This window comes from Helianthus annuus, chromosome 9 (assembly GCF_002127325.2).
Source record: "Helianthus annuus cultivar XRQ/B chromosome 9, HanXRQr2.0-SUNRISE, whole genome shotgun sequence".
NCBI classification, from domain to species: domain Eukaryota; kingdom Viridiplantae; phylum Streptophyta; class Magnoliopsida; order Asterales; family Asteraceae; genus Helianthus; species Helianthus annuus.
In genome coordinates, this window is record NC_035441.2 from 104,019,883 (window position 1) to 104,042,226 (window position 22,344).

The 22,344-nt window shown below is 35.4% G+C and overlaps 4 protein-coding genes across 4 annotated transcripts in view; 2 read left to right on the forward strand and 2 right to left on the reverse strand.

Annotated features, from left to right (window-relative positions):
- Nucleotides 1–352, forward strand: part of LOC110876105 (protein PXR1-like) — a 38,829-nt gene extending 38,477 nt beyond the window's left edge. The window contains exon 3 of the mRNA XM_022124283.1: nucleotides 180–352. Within this exon, the coding sequence (XP_021979975.1) occupies nucleotides 180–352 (173 nt within the window). The remainder of the gene's footprint in view (nucleotides 1–179) is intronic.
- Nucleotides 353–12,976: 12,624 nt separating this feature from the next.
- On the forward strand, nucleotides 12,977–15,980 carry LOC110876104 (protein FAR1-RELATED SEQUENCE 5-like). The gene is made up of 5 exons (XM_022124282.2): nucleotides 12,977–13,063; nucleotides 13,156–13,966; nucleotides 14,073–14,331; nucleotides 14,448–15,011; nucleotides 15,102–15,980. Exons 2-5 carry the CDS (start codon nucleotides 13,260–13,262, stop codon nucleotides 15,390–15,392), a joined length of 1,821 nt encoding a protein of 606 aa, XP_021979974.2. The 5' UTR covers nucleotides 12,977–13,063; nucleotides 13,156–13,259; the 3' UTR covers nucleotides 15,393–15,980.
- An 879-nt stretch (nucleotides 15,981–16,859) lies between these two features.
- LOC110874511 lies at nucleotides 16,860–18,157 on the reverse strand. Its single transcript, XM_022123121.2, has 2 exons — nucleotides 17,969–18,157; nucleotides 16,860–17,376 (listed from the first exon to the last, which is right to left on the reverse strand). The coding sequence occupies exons 1-2, from the start codon at nucleotides 18,044–18,046 to the stop codon at nucleotides 16,966–16,968; spliced, it is 489 nt and encodes a 162-aa protein (XP_021978813.2). The 5' UTR covers nucleotides 18,047–18,157; the 3' UTR covers nucleotides 16,860–16,965.
- Nucleotides 18,145–20,178, reverse strand: LOC110876103. Its single transcript, XM_035976996.1, has 4 exons — nucleotides 19,840–20,178; nucleotides 18,605–19,224; nucleotides 18,302–18,478; nucleotides 18,145–18,217 (listed from the first exon to the last, which is right to left on the reverse strand). The coding sequence occupies exons 1-4, from the start codon at nucleotides 20,176–20,178 to the stop codon at nucleotides 18,145–18,147; spliced, it is 1,209 nt and encodes a 402-aa protein (XP_035832889.1).
- Nucleotides 20,179–22,344: the final 2,166 nt, after the last annotated feature.

Below are 22,344 nucleotides of genomic sequence, written 5' to 3' on the forward strand. Positions count from 1 at the left end.
TCTTGTGGAATGGCATTAGTCATCTTCCCCATGAACATAAGTCTTTAAACTAAATCAAGAAGCTCTGTTCTTTCTCATCAAGGAAAAAAACATGTGTTATAATGGCCATCATTTTTTATATTATGTAGTAAAATACATATATAATTTTATTGAAACATGTAACAATAATGTATTAATAGGAACATTAGAAGAGCCCAGTAGTAACACCCAAGAACACTATAACGACAAGGAGAAGGAGTACAGGAGGAAGAGTGAGCGGAAAGAGAACAGGAAGAAGAACGGTAATGGCGGCAAGAAACAAAAGAGGTGCAAGGAGGAATATGAAGAGTGGGGTGAGGAGGAGGAGGATTAAAAGTCCCATGATTGAATAAGTTTACAAGTGCTTAATTCAATTCCATTGAAGTTAATAAATAGGGAGGTTACGTGATGGATGTTAATTATTTCCCATGAATTTTGCATGCCCTATATTACAAATGTGTTTATAATTTGATCATCTAGTTATTTGGAAAGACAAAAAATGTGTCATTCTATCAAGTGTGCAATACGCAAAAGTTTATCAACTAGAATAGTTTTGAGTTATTCAAAAAATAATATTGCTTATAGATTTTTTTTTTACTAGTTCCATTTGATTGATTTCCTGAATATGGTCATGTGAATATACTTCACCTATCAACAATTGTGTACTCTTAATTAGATAACTTATAAAATAAAATTAGAATACAGATACTTACATTTAGAAAATGCTTGGTATACTCTACTATGTAAAGTAACTTGGTAAGCAAAAAGTGATCATTCATGTAGTTTGTATATAATTTTAGGGTCAGTTTTGTATAATGTAATGGAATAAACTAGAAGATTGAATATACTAGGTAATTGAATGGACAAGGAAAGAAATGGATCATCACCATTACAATAACTTGTTTGGTTACCCTTATTGAAATTGAATAAATCGTTACATTTTTCTTTTGTTTTTTCAATAGGTGAAAAAAGACAAATTCATAGAATACAATTCAATAAGAATGACAAAAAATATTCATATCTGAATAAAAATAATAATAATAATAATAATAATAATAATTATTATTATTGTTATTATTGTTCTTATTATTATTATTATTAATATTATTATTATTATTAATATTATTATTATTATTATGAATATTATTATTATTATTATTATTATTATTATTATTATTATTATTATTATTTTCTTTCCAAATAGTGAAAAAAAATAACCATGATAACCAAACGTGCATATTTTCTTTCACTTCTATGGAATAATCGATTCCATTTCGCATTCATTTTCTCCGTACGCTACACTACCTTAGTTTTTTAAGGTTTAGTTTATGAATTCTATTAGAATATAGGGTTGAGTTAAAAGAACCCAAGGAACTCCTCTACACCATTGATCAAGGGTGTTAATAATAACACATGGTAATACCTTATTCTCACATAGTATATACGGGTTGTATACGGCTCGTATAAAATAAAGTAACTGACAAAGGCTGCTGACACAGCTTTTTTCAGTTCATCTTATTGTATACGGGTCGTATAACATTATACTATGTGAAAATAAACTTTGGTCGTATATAATGTATACGATAGACTTATACGGGTCATATAAGGTTACACGGCCCATATACATCAGATTTTTTTTGGAGTTAACTCAAAATTTTCATGGCGTCTAAACCCTTGAAACAGTGGCTATGGAAAGAAGGCTAGTAGAGAGAGCTAGCCATTCTCATCTTTCATCAACAAGATCCAAATAGTCTGTGTTCAACACCAAATCTCATTTGACCAACAATCAAGATGGTGGACCGCAACACTACAACACCCGGGTTCCACCAATTTCTATTGCGCCGACCGACGCAAGGAGACTTTTGACTATCAAGGAAAACTAGTTTCAGTTTTACTTTAAAATAAATCCCATTTCATCAAAGAGAAAGAAAACTCAGACAAATGACCAGATGATAAACATAAAGCAACAGCAAAAGCAGTGGTGCATTTTTGTTACCAAAGCATGCAACATCGCAGCTACCAACAAACAAGATTGCGATTCAACATCACTTGCGCCTGGCGCAAGGTTATTTTCAGTATCAAAGACAACTGATGTCTTTTTTCTTTGAAACAAACCCATTTTTCAAATAAAAGACCAATTAATAAACATGAAGCAAGAGCAAAAGGCGATCGTATGTTTGGGTTACCAAAGAGGAAAAAGCTTGGAGATGTGGTTTCTGTTGAAGAATTCTCTGAAAACCCTCATTATTATTCAAACCATGGCGTCTAAACCCTTGAATCCCAAGGCTTATCCTTACATTCCTCAACATCGGTCCTTGTACGTATATAATTATTATTATTATTATTATTATTATTATTATTAATTTTGTAAAAAATAGTTGTTACTATCATCTGAATCCACATATATTACTACATTTCACACATTGCCATGCTACATTACCACGCGGGCGCGTGCGGAGACAACACTCCATTTTATTCACGTCAAGTTAGAGGGGGAATATCCAATGCCTACCCTGTCAGGGTTCTTGCGCCAACCCACAATGCATACATCGGCAGCGAGCTGGGAAAACTTTTACAAGGAACGTATAACTTGATTTTGGTTGGCTATGATCTCTATTCGGTCATCTTTCCAATCTACAACACACGAATATGTGGTTCCTAGGTCAATGTTGATTGCTTGTGGATGTAGTTGTTCGGTTTCTGTAGTCGTTGGTTATGATCTTATTTGATGTTCCGACAATTTGTAATTATGAAAAGTTTGAGTTAAGGTGACCAGTTGATAAACATTATGTTTGATCTTATAGGATGTTTCGACAATTTGTAATGATGAAAAGTTTGAGTTAAAGTGACCAGTTAATAAACATGAAGCAAAAGCAAAATACGTTCGATCTTATTTGATGTTCTGACAATTTGTAATGATGAAAAGTTTGAGTTAAGGTGACCAGTTGATAAACATGAAGTAAAAGCAAAATAAGCTTGATCTTATTTCATGTTCTTAACCCATATCGACTGCGTTTATGTCAATTCCACGTATACTAATTAAAAAAAAGTTGGTTAATTGTATACGGGTCGTATAACTTTATACAGCCCGTATACAAGACAAAAAGCAGTGCTCGTATATTGGGTATACGGGCGAATAAAAAATTAATATGGTTGTATACGACCCGTATAACGTTATACAGGTCGTATACAATCAAAATATGATCATATAATATATACGACCACATAAACCTTTGAATTCCAACGCTTCTCCTTACATTCCTCATCATCGGTCTTATTTTCATGTTTTGACAATTTGTAATGATGTGAAATGCATGTATGGACATTCTCCCCAAACGAACCTTCATCATCACCCAAATTCTTCAGACCTAGAAGAGCTTGCAGTTGGTATGTGTTCAGAGCGAATATGTCCATACATGCATTTAATTACCTAACATCATTACAAATTGTCAGAACATGAAATAAGATCAAGCTTAACGTAATGAAATAATGGATATGGTAACAACGACCAAGGCGGCAGGATATGATAACAAGAAACCTTATGCACAACGTTTCAAAATAAAACCTACCAAACCATAACAAAGTCCTAATCACCAATTACAATTACTCGAACTTCAACCAAAAACTTGTTAATTAACATGGTTTCTAATGTTTCTTTCCTTTCTTACACCCCTTCTTCTTCATCTTCTTACTACCCGGTTTCATACCTATTTTTGGCAAGTGTTTTTTCGCAGATAAGTGTTCTTCCAGACCTCGTGCCGAATAAGTGTTCTTGTTACCCGGTTTCATACCTATTTCGCCAAGTGTTTTTTTTTTCGGATAAGATTTCTTCCACACACGAGTCATATATTGTAATTATCTGCAAAAGAATAATAAATAAAGTTGGTGAAATTGAATAACAAAGTAAAGTTAGTGATCGCATACCGTTGATAGGGTGGTCGGAAAAGTGGGCGTGTTGCTGCTGGTGCTTATAAATTGTTCGGAAAGTGAAGTCCATTGGGTTTAAAGGTGGTGAAGCAGAATAGGGTTCCGGCGGTAGGGCAATGTGATCGGTGAGTTTGATTTGAATTTTGAAAGGTGTAAGACGTATGGCAGAAGAAGATAATTGGTGGTGATACACTGATTTCAATAATGTAGGATTGTAGTTGGACACTCATGTTAAGACAATGATAGATGTCAATGATAGATGATAACTTTCACCAAAAAGTTTATAATAAAACTTCAAGCATTCTGAACCCTAGCTACAAACAACCGAACAAACTCGGATACTACCGCACAAACTCGGATACTGAAAACCTTCGGTAATCATACTCTCAGTACTCTCACACACCCACCGTCGTCGCCACCCAACAAACTCCGGATACCGAAAATGCTATCTAAAGAATTACTAAAACTTATATACGGGTCGTATAACATTATACTGCCCGTATACAGATCTCAAAAACCCAAAAAAATCTGATTAAAACTCCCAAAAATAAGCATATTTGGTCGTATAGTTTTTTGGTGGTGGTGGGGGGGGGGTTAGTTTGTCCATAGGTCGTGTCATTATCTAGCTAGGCGTTGCACCAATATTTGGCCGCATGCAACATCGTTACTTGGCTACGCCCCACATCTTTATTTAGGTGGGAGCCATGTTTCTATTTGACAAAAGCACCACGTCTTTATTCGGCCACGCCTGACGTGACATTTACCCATGTCAAACCGGTCAACACCCATTAAACCTGGTTGCCCCACAACCGACGTAATAAAATATGGTAAATAATTATATCAATATAGAACAAAATCTCCAAATAATGTGGAGATTCTCATTGATTAACCAAATCTTCTATTTTACGGAAGGGTATTCTAACTGAAATACAATTCCCAAAGGGAAACCCTAATCACCACCAACTATATATAGGGCTCTCCTCCCCTATAGTCAACAGGTTGTCTTCTAAACTTAAACTCTCTTTCTACATACCATTATTCTCTGATATACATATCAATCCAATACTGATTTGAGCGTCGAAGGGTGGTCTAGAGACTCTGGTCTCTGACCCCTTCTAACGTGTTTATTGTTTTACAAATCTGAAACGAGATGGAGAAGGCGAGGTGTGATCGTGTTAATCTTCATTATTGTAGAAGTACAAACCGGTGTTGGTTCATGCTTCTACACCTACTTATATATCTTATCCATGTTATACACTTGATCATGTTGCTCAAATGACTAATGTTGAGTGTCGAATGGTGATCCACAGCCTCTGGTTCCTGACCCATTTTGACGAGTTATTTGTTGTTGTGGTTAGGATCTATGCTCGAGACTAGCTCGGTGGGGCTTGTTGCAGCTCGACATCAGTACCCGACCCAGATTCATTTGTAGCAACAATACCCGATCCGAGCATTGTAGTGTTTTCCAGGAGGTCAACCTCCAGTTCGTCTATTATCTTTCTTTGTTGTATGTTTATGGTTCATAATCGGGAGTGTTTGATACGGTTCTATCAAACATGAGAGCCTGGCCGGATTCTTTTTTTAGCAACATTTATGTTAAGATCTAATAGCTACATTATGATTTGATAACACTAAAAAGGATGGTGTTACATCATTCTTGACACAATAGAATGCCTATGGTGCCAATAAGCGAAATTCAAAGTAAAAGAAAATAAGAAAACATACAATATACGTGAATAACTATCAAACGAGCATATAAAGGGATATGTATCAAACGAGCATATAAAGGGATATGTGAACCATAGTACAAGGAACATATGTATGTAATGATTTCTAAGAAGCTAATATCTACCGCATACAAAAATGGCTAAATATAAAATTTAGTACAAACAACAATAATAATATACCAAAATAAAATGAATAAGATATCAAATAACAAGTATGAATTGTCACAGAAGTATCGTGTAAAGGAAAATAAATTTACAATCTTTTATGTTAAAAATGTCTTCATTTTAAGGCAATCTTTAAACCAACATGGATTTTTATTGGATTTCCCAAATAATTTTAGGTTCTTTATTATGCTTTAAAATTAGTCATAATTAGTTGGATTGTAGATTTAGATAACCCAATCTTTTATCAATTGGTTGATAGCACTCTTAACTTTTGATTTGTACGACATCACCCTCAATTTTTAATTTATTGGCCGATAACACACCCAAACTAATTAAACCCTAACTCAGTCAGTTTTCTGCTAATGTGACACTTGTGTCGTGACATCTAACTTGAAATGTTTTTTATGACATGGCGTCTGGCTTGCCTTTTTTTATGACGTGGCGTCTGATTTGACTTTTCGATAATGTGGCAGATGATGTGGCATTGGTATGGTGACGTGGCTGCTGATGTCAGCTAACTGGGTTAGTTTGTGAGTGCTATCGGCCAATAAGTTGAATGTTGGGAGTGGTGTTGTACAAATCGAAAGTTAGAAGTGATATTGGTGAAAGTTGGATTTATTTAAATCCAATAACCAGTGGTCAAAGAACTATAAACACCATTTACATTGTGGGGACCATGAGTTTTACTGGTTTCAATTTTTTAAAGAAGAGTAAACTGCACTTTTACCCCCTGGAGATATAGCCCATTGGCACCCTTATCCCCTACCACGAAATTTTTGTTGTCTAACCCCCCCAATAAATGCGAAACGCTGCAATCATACCCCCTGGCATCCAACTCTATCAAGTCAACGTTAGTTTGACTCTTAATAATGTGTGAAAAGTTGTTTTTGCCCCTATCTTATTAAAATTATATAAAAAATAAAGAATCAACCAAATTCATTACCAATATTTACAAATCCATTACATCAAGTTGATCATCATCATCAGTTCATTCTTCATTCCCAGACTCAATACTCTCAAGTTCATCACCACCACCACCTCCTTCTCCTCTTCTGACCACCGCCACCATCAACTCCACCACCACCTCCTTCTCTTCTTCTGACCACCGCCACCATTAACTCCACCACCACCTTCTTCTCCTCTTCTGACCACCGCCACCATCAACTCAGCCACCACCTCCTTCCCCTTTCTCACCATCCCCACCATCAACTCAGCCACCACCTCCTTCCTATTCCAAACCCTAACCCTAGCCGCCTACAATGGCGAATTTGTACCTGTTCCTGTTCCAAACCCTAACCCTAGCCGCCTACAATGGCGAATTTGTAATTTGTAAAGAGAGACAATAACGGGGTTTTTAGAGAGAGAAACAGAGTGAGATGGTTCCTATTACAAACCTGGGTTATTAGATGACGTAGAAGTTGGAGTGGAGTTCTGAAGTGTTTCCTGTTTCAGTGAATTGATACAAACAGATGATTTGCCTCGTGAATGGAACTTTGAAGGCAAAAGGTTTGTTGGAAGTGAAGATGAAGGAAAAATAGGAGTGGGTTGAAAGAATTGGGAGTGAAAAATGGGGATTTGGAGGTGTGTAAATTCTTCGAATATGATATTTCATTTGATTTGAGTTATGATTAGTATGCAGTATGCACAGTAATTGTGTTTCATTTCATGCGTCTCAAAAAACCTGCATGTTTTGCACAAGTTTTATACCTTTAAGCTGTTCATATTGGCAAATTGTTTAGTTTAGTGTTAGATTGGCTTGTTGCTGCTACTAATTCAAGTATTCAACCATTGTGTTTCAATGCTTGTAGGTTCTTTATAGATTCTGTAACAATTTTATAAACAAAGCTTGTTATCGGTTCAAATCCTTTATAGATTCTGTAACAATTTTATAAACAGAGCTTGTTATCAGTTCAAATCCTAATCCTGGTATGTGGGGAAGATAGAGAGAGGATGGTGTGGGGTGGGGGGGGGGGGGGTAATACGTTTTCTTACAAGAAAGCATAGGGGTTACTAAGAAAGGATAATATAGTCATTTAACACCGGGGGGTAATATGTTTTCTTACAACAAAGCACAGGGGGTAATAAGAAAAGGGTAATATAGTCATTTAACATCACAGTTAACAGAACTGTAAAGTTTTTTAACACCGGAGGGTAATATTGCAGCGTTTCGCATTCGTTGGAGGTAGACAACAAAAATTTCCTGGTAAGGGGTAAGGATGCCAATCGCATCTAATCTCATTGGGTAAAATTTCAGTTTACTCTTTAAAGGATTTGTGGCACAAAAAAATACCCAACAATGGAAACCATATTGATGAATTAATTATATGTTTACCACTAAAAATACATGTAAACATTTAAACATCGACAACTTCAGATTGAATTATAAATAATCAAACTCCTTTAAAAATGGATTAGTTTGTATAGAACTAGTAAATTGCCCCGCATGTTATCGCAGTGTGCTGAACAAAATTTCTGTCAAAACGCAGACCAATTGAAAACGTACATAAAAATAAGCATGAAAACGTATTATATTTAACCTGACTCATTTTCGGAAAAATAAAATATTTGAACCGACTAATTTCTGGGAAAATTTTACATTGAAATGTAAATCAACTTAATACCAAAATGTACATAATATGGAATGAAACACATGATTTATTTGCATAAATTTCTTGTACAATATTTGAGTTTTTTCAAAGAAGATAAAAGTCTACACAGATAAGTGTAAGGATGCATAGTCCCTTGAAGATGAGTATTTGAAACTTGAAGAATAAGAATACTGCATACAACTCCAATACAGCGTCTCATACTCGCAAACGAAATGAGCATGGTTGGACCACTAGTGAGGTATTGTTTGAACTAGAGAAGTTGTAGTCTCTCTTCAAGGAACAAAGCTTATGTGTTTCTGTAAGCCACTCTTTATTTTATGGAATAATAAATAAAAATATTTTTATCGAGTCAAATATCAATAACGTGTTAATATGAACATTATAGGAACCCAAGAGTAGCAACCAAGAAAACAAGAAATACAACGAGAACGAGTTGAAGAGGAAGAGTAAAAGGAAGAATCACAGGAAATAAAATAGTAATGCCTATGAGTAATATAAGTGGTATGACGAGTAAGGTAAAGAGTGGGCTGAAGAGTAGCAGCAAAAAAAGTCCCATGATTATAATAAGTTTACAAGTGTTTTCTTTAATTTCATATAGAAATTAATAAATAGAGAGGTTACGTAGAGAAAGTTTTTTGTTTCTCATGATTTTGGCATGTCCTTTATAACAAACATGTGTTTAATGTGAAGTCTTGCAACTCCTAATTCTTTTTCTAGTTTAAATTTTAAAGGTGGCGTTCGTTCCCATGACATGTAAAGAACAAAATGTGTATCTAGGCCTGTAGACGAACCGAACGTTCATAAACTGTTCATGAACTTGTTCGGCGGAAAGTTCGTTTATTTAATAAATGAACGAACACGAACAAAAAAATTTGTTCGTTTAATTAAATTAAATGTACGAACATGAACACACCTTGTGTTCGTTCATTTATGTTCGTGAACATTCTTTTATGTTCGTTCATTTATGTTCATGAACGTTCGTTTATGTTCGTTTAAATTTTAATAAATATTAGGTTTTCTAACTACTTATATAAATATAACTAATTAGTATATCTATGAACGCTTATTTAGATGTGTTTTCGGATGAAATGTAATATATTAGACTTGTTTCTTCAATCATGTTAATTTATGTTTATTCAAATATGTTCAGTTAATTTTTTTTATGTTCGTTTATGTTCACGAACTGTTCGTTTAGGCTTTAAACGAACGAACATAAACGAACACGAACATGCCCGATTTCTTAATGAACGAACACGAACAAAAATATGTGTTCGATTATATTTTTGTGCTCGTGTTAAAGTTAAATGAACGAACACGAACATGCCTATATTTGTGTTCGTTCGATTCGTTTACAGATCTATGTGTGTCAATATACAAAATGTCTAATACATTATTATTATTGTTTTACCAATGAGAATGTGGTTTTGAGTTAATCTTAGATAAAATATTAATAACCTTCAGAATTTTGTTTTCTAGGGGTTGTTTGCAAACTTCTGAATGGTAAGTACTGAACCAATAAGAGTTTTGAACCATTTAGTACTGAACCAGTAAGAAGTCTGAACCATTAAGAGCCACTATAATGATTAACCGTTCAGAAGCAAATGTCTATCCAATTCAGATAAAATGTCTTAATCATTCAGACTCGGTATAACGTTTAATCATTCAGAGGTAAATGGGGGTAAATGTCTGAATCATTCAGACATTTGCTCGCGAAACAAACAATCTGAACCATTAAGTGTTGAACAAATAAGGGATCTGAATCATTAAAAGTCTCATTATTAAAACTAAACAAACAACCCCTTAATTTGTTTTTTTTTTAACTTTTGTTCACTATGGTCATCTGAAAAAAAACTTCAGGTATAATCTATACACGAGTTTGAGCTCTTGATTTGGTTTGTTGTTTATTTAATTAATTATCTATATGTTTTAATGTTATAATAACATAACTATTTTTTTTCTTTGCAATTTAAACAAAAATATTATTTGTTTAAAAAGAGCTAAAATGTGTGATGCCAATGACCAGTAGAAAAAGAATTTTTTTTATCCATTCACTGACCTGTAACATCATAAGGGCATCACGATATATAATTTCATTATAAACAAAACCTATTTTGTTTGAGATCAAAGTACAACTCGTTAACATAAGTTGTCCATAAGTCCATAAGATCGACTAAGATCGACTGACTACATAAGAAAACAAAGCAATGATAGGAAGTAACCGTTTAGCAACCCACACATAACAACCTTAGGTAAAATGAAAACGAAAGCCTCCCCCTCAGCAAGAACGCATAGCAAAATAGAAAATTGTTGCAAAAGAAAAACATCGACTACGTAAACCCGCTAATGTTGGTTAAATTGATGAGACCATAGTGAATCTAAATAAAATTGATTGGATTGAACTGAGTGTCGTATGAAAACTATTGATCGGTATACTCAAAATTTCAAACGGATTGAACTCAATTCTTAACAAGAACAGGATTGTAATTGTTTTGAGTATGAAAATACCGTATCTTCAACTTGCGAATGGGATTCTTCGTGTTTATCTCTTTTCAATTTTGAAAACCTTGTCAATATCCCAAAAATTCGGACCAGTTATTGTTACCACCAACTGACCAAGTATTTTAATTTAATAGATATCTTCCCGCAAGATTTGTCATACCTTTGTTTTATTGAAAATAAATGGAACCATCGATTTGTGCTTTTATGACATACGTATGCTTAATGCCAAGGCCATGTTCACTTGGTCCGTTAACTTTAAACTCATGTCATTAATATTAGTCTGGCCCAATTAGAACAAACATATTAGGCCCAAATTTGATTATACACACTAACTCGTTACAACAATCAAGTCCGTCATTCCTGCATAGGGCTGTTCAAATTGCTCGACCTCGGTTCTAATCGGTTCGGTTTGAAACGAACCGAGCATGAGCAAAGGTCTGCTCAGTTCGGTTCGACTCGGTTGACTCAAATTATTTTCAATACATATATATACATACATACATATATAGAGGAATGTTAACGTACATTACGGCTTAACGTACATCACGTATGACAGGTAATTACGCACGTTCATTTTAAAAGCACGCACGTTATAACTCAAAAATTCAAAATCACGCATGTTGAAACACAATAATCACGCATATTGAAAACATTAATTATGCATGTTATAGAACAAATCACGCACGTTGTTGTACGTGAAGTACGTTAAGCCGTAATGTACGATATACTTTTTCCACATATATATATATATAGAGAGAGAGAGTAGGAGTTGTGTGGAAAGTCATATTTTCCTAGAAAGTCTAGGAAGCAATAGTATAGTGACATGTGGTAGGGATGTATTTTAACTAGAAGGGCAAACATGTAATTGCATATATTTTTTTTATTTTTGGTAATTATCTCAATTTATATATTTTTGCATGTTTCGTTTTTGTAACTGATTTCTATGCATCAAATTCGGGATTGTAGTTTCTTTTCAATCCAAATCTATTCCAAATTCCACGAACACGAAACACACATCTATATATTATAATCCGATCATTCTATTATTCACCAGCAAAGTTCTTATTCTATATTTTTTAAGTCTGAAAGATCATGGCTTCGAACACCCTCGCTGATGGTGGAGATGGTAATTGCAGTTACTTTTTTAGCATTTTGTCTTGTTTTACTATAACCTTTATTCAAAATATTCAGATTGTTCTTGATGCTGTGTTTTAACAGCAGAGTTGTTGAACTTTAGTAAGTACATAAGATTACACATGGTTTTCCTAATCTTGATGCTGTGTTTTAACAGCAGAGGTCACCTTGTTAAAATCCACAGTTGTTTTTTACGAGCAAAACCATCAAGCTTTGTTATTGGTGATGTGTTTTAACAGTCATACAGATTCTTATTGTCTGTGTTTTAACCGTATTGTGTTTAACAAGTTTCCTGTTGTAACAGATATTGAGGTTGTAGTCAACGTTTTATATAAATCATCTGAATGTTGTCTTTTAAATAGTGTTGTGTTTTAACAGTTATTGAGTCTGAAGACAATTTTTTTTAATGTTCCAAATTGGATGTTGTGTTTTAAAATTAATGTGTTTTACTAGTTATGTGTTCTAATTTAGTTTCTCATTGAATGATGTGTTCTAAATGTACTGTGTTTTACTAGTTATGTGTTCTAATGTAGTTTCTTATTGAATGATGTGTTCTAAATGTACTGTGTTCTACTAGTTACGTGTTCTTATTGGATGTTGTGTTTTAAAAGTAATGTGTTTTACTAGTTATGAGTTCTTTTTTGTAGTTTCTTATTAAATGATGTTTTTTAACTGTAATGTGTTTTACCAATTAGGTGTTTCAACAGATGTTGAGGTTGTGGCAAACCATCATCATGTTATTGGTGTTGTGTTTTAACAGTCATACATGTTCAGGGTGTTTTTGTTCATTGTTTCACATGAGTTGGATGATGGTTTGTAGTCCGAAGGTCACCCCTTTTTTACATAGTTGAATGGTGTGTTCTAAATTCCATAGTTGCAGTTTTTTGTTCATGTTTATTTAAACTCTTTATGTGTAAACATCAGTTTGTTATATGTGATGTGTTTTCAACAGTTGTTGAGTTTGATGTGAATGTTTTTTTATAGGTTCACCTTTTATCATTGAATCGTTTTTTTTTAAATTGCATTATGTTTGGTTAGTAATGTGTTTTATACCCTTTTTTTGTCATGTGTTGTAGATGCACCTAATTACCAATTACGTGGTGTTGAACAAGTTTCTCCAAACACTGGAACGAAGAGATATATTCCGGATTCACCCTCTTCGTTGACGCCAGCAGAGGGAATGTTATTCGACACAGTTGATGACGCATATAACTTTTATAAAACTTACGCAGAAGCGGGAGGTTGGACTGTAAGGAAGGGCACACAGCACGAGAACCGTGGTATTGTTATAAACAAGTACTTTTTCTGTTCAAAGGAGGGTCAAAAAGACTTTCGACCAGTTGATACTTTAGTCGAACAGCCGTCCGATAGGTGGGTACGTAGGGTACCATCCAAAAGGACCGGATGCCAGGCTGCGATCAGAATAAAACTTACCGATGCTAAGAAGTATTTGCTTTATCATTTTATAGAGGCGCACAACCACGATTTTGTGCATGAAGAAGATTTACATCTTCTCAAGGAAAACAGGGGTATTAATCGTGCACACGAAGAGATGATAAACAAGATGTCACATCTCAACATCGGGCCTGTTCGTGCATTTAACATTATGAAGGAAGTGTATGGTGGGTTCGACAAAGTCGGTGCTACCAAAGTCGATTTTAAAAATTTCAAGAAAGAGTTAAATCTTTTTATCGGAGAGTTTGATGCGGAAATGTTTGTCAAGCGTCTGATGAGGAAAAAGGAGTTTTTACCGAACTTCTCTTGTGAATATGAAACCACAGACGAAGGTGTGTTGAAGTGCATTTTTTGGGCCGACGAGGATATGAAGAGAAATTATTATATGTTTGGGGACGTTATATCATTTGATGCTACATACAAGCGTAACAAGTAACGATGAGTTTATTTTTTTACATATTCATTGTGTTTTAAATCTTACTGTGTTATAAATACATCATGATTTTTTTTTCATCGCTGATTGTGTGTTTTTTTAAAGGTATAACATGATGTTTGTCCCTTTCACTGGGATTGATAATCATAATAGGAACGTGACACTTGATGCTGCAATTCTCGGTTCGGAAACGGCAGAGACGTATAGCTGGTTACTTAGGGCGATCAAGAACGCATACGGGTACGCGCCTCCTGTAATCATTACTGACCAAGACCCTGCGATGAAAAGGGCTATAGCTGATGTTTGGCCTGAGTCGAGGCATCGGTTATGTATGTGGCATATCATGGATAAACTCACTACAAAGGTCTGGGTTTTATATGGCAGGGTTTGATTTTTTTTATTTTTGTGTGATTTGTTCTGTGTTTTAAAAATTTTTCTTTTTTTTTTTTTTGTCATTCACGATACAATGTGCCATTTTAGGTCAGGGCTGCCCTATGTTCAAATACAGATTTCAGGAAAAGATTGTCTGCAGTTGTTTGGACTGATTCTCTATTGCCCGAAGCTTTTGAGGCTGAATGGGCCGCTATTATTCATGATTTCGGTTTAACCGACCATGAATGGCTGACGCATATATATGGGCTACGTGAATCATGGATTCCAGCTTACTATCGTGAAGAAGAAATGTCTGGTCTTATGCGGACATCATCTAGGTCCGAAAGCGAGAATCACTTTTTTGGAAAAATTAGCAATCCAAAGTGCACGTTGGTTGAATTTCTTAGCCACTTTGATACGGCTATTGAAGCGCAAAGGCATGAGCACCGAAAAAACGATCATGACACTCGATACACCAACCCTGGAGAGTGGAGTGATTTTGTTCTCGAGAAGCAAGCAGCTCAAATATATACTAGAACTTTATTTTTGGATGTTCAACTCGAGATTCAACATGCTATTCATCGTTGTACGAGTGTCCGATTAGATCACGTCGGTGATTTCATTAAGTTTTTTATAAAGGATCTCGATCAGCCATGTTCTTCGTTCTTCGAGGTGATTGTTTATTTTTCTTTATGTGTTCTTATTTTTTGTTTATTATTTATTTGTTTATGAACTGTGTTTTATTGATATTAAATGTTACAGGTTATGATACGCGAGGAGGATGTTACTGTTAAGTGTATCTGCAACAGGTTTGAGCAGTTTGGGCTGTTGTGTAGTCACATTTTTTGCGTGTTACGGATTCTTGATATAAGGGAGTTTCCTAAACAATATATATTGAGGCGTTGGACGCGTGAAGCTGTTCCAAATAGTTCCCCCGGGTCCATTCTTACGGATGGTGGAGATCCAGATCGTAGTGACCTTGTTAACCGGTGTGTTCGGGAGATTAGTCACGCAACGGAGTATGTCGTGAACAAGTTGATTTTCAAATTTTGATAAGTTGTCTGATTTTCGAGACCATATCAAGCAGTTTATGTCAGTCGCGGATGAAGCTCAAATAAATGCACCTCCCAAGACACGACGTAATCGATTTGCTGAACTGCTAGGAGTTGCTCCAGAGAGCACGGCCACTATCCGTGTTCCAGTTGGTACCAGGTTCAAGGGTTGTGGTTCTCATAAACGCCTTAAATCTCAAAAGGAGCGAGCCATAAGTCAGTCTGGAAGTAAACGTCGTCAATGTTCATTATGTAAAAAATACGGTCATAACAGAGTAACGTGCTGGAAATACACCGTGGATGGGGCTGAGGCAGGTTCTTCGCGGAATGCTGGAGGTAATGAAGACACAATTCCTGAAGGAGATGCAGCTATGGTTGTTCAAGGTGATGGTACTGGATTGAACGATGATGATGATGTGTTTTACACATCTGGAAACGATGCAGATATGGACGATGAGGAGATGGCATAGTAGGATCTTTTTTTATCAATATTCTAAGTATTTTGCTGAACTATCCGTTTTTCAGTTTTATTTTTTTATCGTATGTTTGTTTTGGGATTTGGTTTTGGTGAATTTAAGACTGATTTGTATTCGACATTTTATGAAAATAGTTGCTTTTGTGTTTTAGTTTTAAGCTCTTTATTTAGTAGCCATCTGTGTTTTACGGGATTCTTGATTTGTTCGTGGGTTTGGCATATTGTTTACTTCGTTAAAAATGTGTTTTAAACGTGTTTTAATCCATAAAGTGCAGTTTTCAACTGTGTCTTAAGTACTCACTTTGTTCCAGAGTAACGAGCATACTTTTTAAATGTTAATGTGTTTTACTAGCCATATGTGTTTTATAGGATTTCTGATTTGTTCGTGGTTTTGGGCATACTGGTTACTGTGCAACAAAGTGTTTTACATGTGGTTTTAACTATAAAGTGCAGTCTTTCAACTGTGTTTTAAGTATTAACTTTGTTCCAGACAAAACACAAGCCTTTTAAATGTTAATGTGTTTTAACATTTTTAATTTGGATTATGTTCCTTAGAATCCATCCGCCTGTTATACGTAATGTGTTTTCACAGATATTCGAACCTGAAGTCATTCTTTTTTATACTTGAAGGTTTTTGTAAACTATTTAGTTTCTTTTATTGATGTTAAAGTGCTTTAACTTTGTTTTAATATGTGTTTTCACAGATATTCGAAGTTGAAGTCAATCTTTTTAATACTTGAAGGTTTTTGTAAACTCTTTAGTTTCTGTATTGATATTAATGTGTTTTAAGTTTGTTTTAAGGTATAGATGCTTGATGACATAGATAGGTTGGTTCCCAGATCACATTATTGGCACTGTGTTTTAAGTATCTAGACTGTGTTTTAATAGAACTGTATGTCTTTTGTAGATTGAAACAAAGTAATAATATAGCCATAAATTCACAAGGTTGAAGAGGTTCAAAGTTAACATTTTCGTACTTGTTAAAGTCACTGAGATAACTGAACAAAACGGTTAAACTGGGTTTTAAGAAAATCAGTGCACAATACGTCAACAAACTACCGCTAACAAAGTTTTTTTTTCGAGAACATGTCATTTTAAGCTAGTTATCCAATCTTGCAAGGATTGTGTCATAGGCTTTTGCTTCTAGCCTCTTTTTTTCATCCGCCGTCAACTTGTTATATTTAGCAACCTCAGCTTTAACAAAACCTCTGTACTCGTTTCCTTCACTTAGGAGCATCTTCGTAATGTACTTACGCCGCAGATCATCAATCTCTTTGCTCTGCTTGTATGAAATCTCACCCGCATCAGTGCACTCATTTGAGAATCCGCATTCCCAACCTTTTCCAGATACGCCCTTGTATGTTTCCATATGGCGCATCAGGAAGACGCCACAATCGATTACATTATTTTTTGTACGCCATGGCATTTCCAATCGTACCGGCTCAACTTTATCGATCACCCCGCCCGCCGGATGCCCATTTTTTTCCAAGTACACCGATAAAGCATCACGCTGCACGATAAACAGTTTAAATCAGCGCTTGTGTTTTAAACTGAATGCATTAAAATGATCAACGTAATTAACAAAGAGATAAATTTAAAGTTCTGACTCAGTGTGTTTTAAGCTCTTAATACCGTTATTATGTATAGGCACAATACTGTAGTAAAGTAATAAAGTAATACACATGTAGAGGCACAATACAACGTAGAATTAAGTAACAGTGTGTTTTAATTTAATATTATATGTTATTATGTTTTACACTGTGTTTTAAAGATTCACTAGTGCTGATAACGTATCATTCATTTTATCAACTGTGTTTTAGCACATTAAACTTATAATTCTCATGAAGTGGGTTTTAACACATTAAGTAACAGTTTAAGTAACAGTTTAATGTGTTTTAACACATTAAACTTATAATATCATCATTTAGAGTCATTTTATTATCACATGTGTTTTAACATCAAACCTTATTCATCTATCTGAACACCTTTTGTAAACATTTTTTTTGCAGTTTTTAATTTTTGCGTTTATAAAAAAATTGTAATCAAATGGCATGCATTTATATAACACAGGACTTTTGTATTTTATATATAGACGGGCGTACCAATTTTTCCGGCCTTTTTTTGTATTTCGCTTGCATTGAGACATCCTTAGCGCTGTTGTCCAAAACTTCTACCTTCATGTCCCTTAAATTAAAGCATACACAATAGAAATGAGCTTCGTGTAAGACTGGTACAAAGATGAGGGCATGTTCAGGTATCTTTTTGACATCAGCTGAAACTAAAACCGGTTCCATGTTGTCTCTGAACGTTTTTGCTCTTGATTTTGCATTTTTAATGTAGTCGTCTTCATTCTGCATTTCAAATTAATCGTGTTAAACAATATTACTAAAGTTGACAACTTAAATTGCAATTCCAATATGATCAGCCTTACCAACATATTTACTGAACAGAACAGGCGTGCGATGCTCCCCTTTAGCTTGAATTTTTCTTCGTAATTCAACAAATCCGCCCACGCGCTTATTACCAATATGTGCACCTCGATTCCCGGCAATAATGATTCGAGCGGAGATCTCATCACCGGCACTCCTTTCTTAGTTCTAAAGACAACATCCCTAATGTATACAAATGTGTTTTATTAAATGTGTTACAATTTATTCATCAGAATCAGTTTCAAACTATTGTGTGAAAATATTATTTGTAGAAACATTCTTAAATTAAAGTGCATGTTGATAACATACCACATTGATCCCCAGGCTGAGAACATGTATGAGCTGACGGAGAGCTCAGCGTTTTCAAGCTTTGCCTTAATCGACACTGCCCGCTTCACGTAAGGAGACCTTAGAGCATCGGTCAACTCTGTTTGTCTTTCCGGTCTTATTTTCGGCTTTCCAAGGTCCAGATCGTGTATAAGCTGCCCACGTCTAATCGTATATTCGTACTCCTCCTGTGTTTTCTGGGAGATTGGTGTGACGGCGAGTGCGGTCTTCTCCATTTCTTCAACCTGAGTCTTCTGTGCGGGCGGCTCAATTACTGCAAGCTGAGTCGTCTGTGTGGTTGTCTTGTCAACCGTCTTGCATACCTCTTCTGCCAATGAAGGTGTCCACTGCGACAACTGTGACATATCCAAATTCTCCTTATTTGCCTCTTTTTCCGGTGTTTTATCATCAGGAGTTTGTGGTTGTTTGGTTGTCGTACACGTTGATCCGACCTTTTTCAACTTATCTGTCCACAATTTGTGTACTTCTTTGATTTTTTCACTTTGGGGGTACAATTGGAAACCTTCTGTAAAAGTGTCGGTTATCCTTTTTACACATTCGTCGAATTGATTCAAGAACACCTCCAACATTCCCGCATGTACCTGAATTACATCATACACACTTTATCATATTCTTATTGCTCCAATTATGCAACGTGTTTTTACCAGAGTTATAATGTGTTTTTTCCTATCAATATTTGTGGTTCTTTTTTAATTTTTTATGTTATTTGTGTTTTACCTACCAGCAGTGTGTTTTAGCAATCAGAAGGTGTATTAAATCAGCATTTGTGCTAGTTCCAAATCCTGCAATATGTTTTTACCATTATTAAAGTGTTTTACCATTTTGGAAAATGATATTTACCAATCATTAGTTTGTTTTTTTATTATGCTCATCAGTATTCTGTTTTACCAATAAATAGTGTGTTTTAATAATTCCAGATTCAGTTTTTTGGTATTCTGAATGTGTTTTTTAGCAAACAGAATGTGTGTTTTAAATGATTAGGCTGTTAAACCTGTAATGTGTTTTACCATTCTTAAAGTGTTTTACCATCTTGAAAAATGATATTTATAAATCATTATTTGGTTTTTATATTTTTTCCATCATTATTCTGTTTTAACATTTAGCATTGTGTTTTACTAATACCAAATATGGTTTTTAGGTATTATGATTGTGTTTTAAGATGTTAAGTGTAAATACTTGGAAAATTAAAAGATTACCTCGTCGCTTTGTGTCGCTGGTGTCGATCCATATTGAGATGCCATAGATGAGCTAATTCCGGGCTGACTTTGTTGTGTTTGTCCCCACTCGCCGGTTTCTCGGTAGTATCTTTCTATATCAGATGTATCTATAAAAGGCACTCGTTCCTGGCCAGCTTCTTCATTCATGCAATCTGCGAAATCGGTATGGAAACCCGCATTAACCGGGATTTCTTCTACAACACGCGCATTTTCCGGGCCACTTTCATTACAAATTTTCTTCTTCCCAGCCTCTCCGGCTTTCGGCAGCTGCTTTTCAGTCTGTTTTTTTCGGTACCGGTGAGACCGGAGGTTTACCATGTGTTTTACCGGCCGGCTTCACAACAGATTTTTTCCTTTTTTCCGGAACACATTTGGTAATGTGTTTTTCAGCCTTGGGTTCATCTTTTTGCTTTGTTTTCACTACTTCTGCTTCGATGTCATCATCACTCTTTTTTTGCAAATGGATACCTTTGTTCCGGTTGCAACTCATACTCTTCCACTAAGATTTGATCTAATCTGACCGAGTCCAACTTTATGCTTACTGCCTCGATATCGTCATCATTGATATCTTCGATGAGATGCGTTGCTCTTTGTTCACCTTCTTTGTATATCTTCTGGTCACGTATCAACGCAGCCTGTAAAAAACCAAATAACGAAACTGACGTCAGATGTGTTTTAAAGTTTTGGTATACTTCAGGTTGTGTTATATCACCTATAATATTGTTTAACTTTTCTTAGAATGTGTTTTGATGGTTTTTATATACATAATGGTCTTCAAAATATGTTTGTGAGTATATCGGTGCATTACCATTTTTTCGAATACAACATTAATGTGTTTTACCAAAAACAGATGTGTTTTAAAGCACATTATTTTTTGTTTTGACTTAGGAAATTACATATGTATTTAGAACATACCACTAGCAATGGCATTGGTCCAAGGAAGGGGTCCTTTGGTGTCCATGCTTCCACCGTTCGATCCAGACATCTGATCATGTACTCACACCAGTTAAAACTTTTGATATCCTTCCCTCGATGCAAGGCTGGTAAAAACTTCATATTAATTGATGAATTCGTAGTTGTCTCTCCCAGAAGTGTGTTGTAGAACAACAAAAAGTTCAACACAAAGATCCGTCCGCTCGCTTGTTGCCCCTTCATGTATGTTTTGAATTGAACAGGCGTCAAGCGTGCAGGATCACTTTCGAATTGTCCTTTCCATTCTGCCACAACCTCGTGGAAATCAGCCCTTGCTCTCCCTACTTCCTTTATTTCTTCATTCCCTCTCGGTACTCCGAACACATCGTGCACCAATTCCTCTGTTATTTGAATGTGGTGGCTACCGCAATTCAAGACCCGTGTTTTAGTGTCGTAATTATTTACCAACCACCAACTCAGAGTTGAGGGAATCTGACCCATTTGAAAGCTAAGTATTGACCCGAAACCTATGTTTCGGACAGCCCCCCGTTGATTTTCGTTCAAAGATTCCACTAACTCCCCCATGTGCTTAAGAGCCAATCGCAAAGTTAGTTTCCCATCAGCAAGTGGTATGTAATTCTTTACCGGTTGTGGCTTCTTGCGTGTTTTAGAGTCTTTGATTGATGTAGCATCTGCGGGTTGTTGTGTTTTCTCAACAACTTGTGGACCCGCACCTGACCTTGTTTTTTTCCAAGGTGGGTTGTCAAAATCATCATCAGAATCGTCTATTTTCGTACCTGACAAAACACCAATATACCAAGCCGGTCAGCAAGTCAGTCTTTTAAGTATCTGAAATTTAGTTCTTAATATTAAGTTTACCGTGTGCTGCTTCTTTAATCGGCTTAACCGTTTGTACATTCGCAGCTTTCTTTTCATCCGGTATGATTCCAGCCTTTTTGTGCTTCCTCTTCTTACCGGTATTGTTTCCCTTTTTGATTGTGTCGGCTGATTTAAAGCCCATAAAATTTGTTAGTATTATGCTGTTGTGTTTTAACTCATTAAACATATGGTTTCACGTTTGTTCATTTAACTTACATATGGGAATTTCACTTTTTTCGTTTGGTTCCGACTGTAATACGACATTTTTATCCATTACGTTCGGAAAGAGATGTGCAATGTCAGACAGAAGGGTACCGGCAGGCGGTTGTTGTGTGGACGATACTTTGTTGTCTATTGTTTCTTTATGTTTTTTAACACGCTCAACTGTTTGTAACAAAAATAACACAACTGATCAGACAGGTGGCCATATAAGTTACCCACCCCCCCCCACACCCTTAACTGCCACAACTAACCGTACCCTGTAAAGGTGATCCTTCTTCTGTGTCTGATTCATCCAGTGTTATTGGCTTGTCCGGTGGGTTTCCGGGTACCCTTGAAAGCAATTTTCCTTTTATTCTTTCACTTTTTCTCCGTTTGACTGAAAACACATCTTTATTATTTATAAAACACATTTCTACTGCCTTATCTAATAAATTAACCTTAAAACAAAGCATGTTCACCGTAAACTTATAA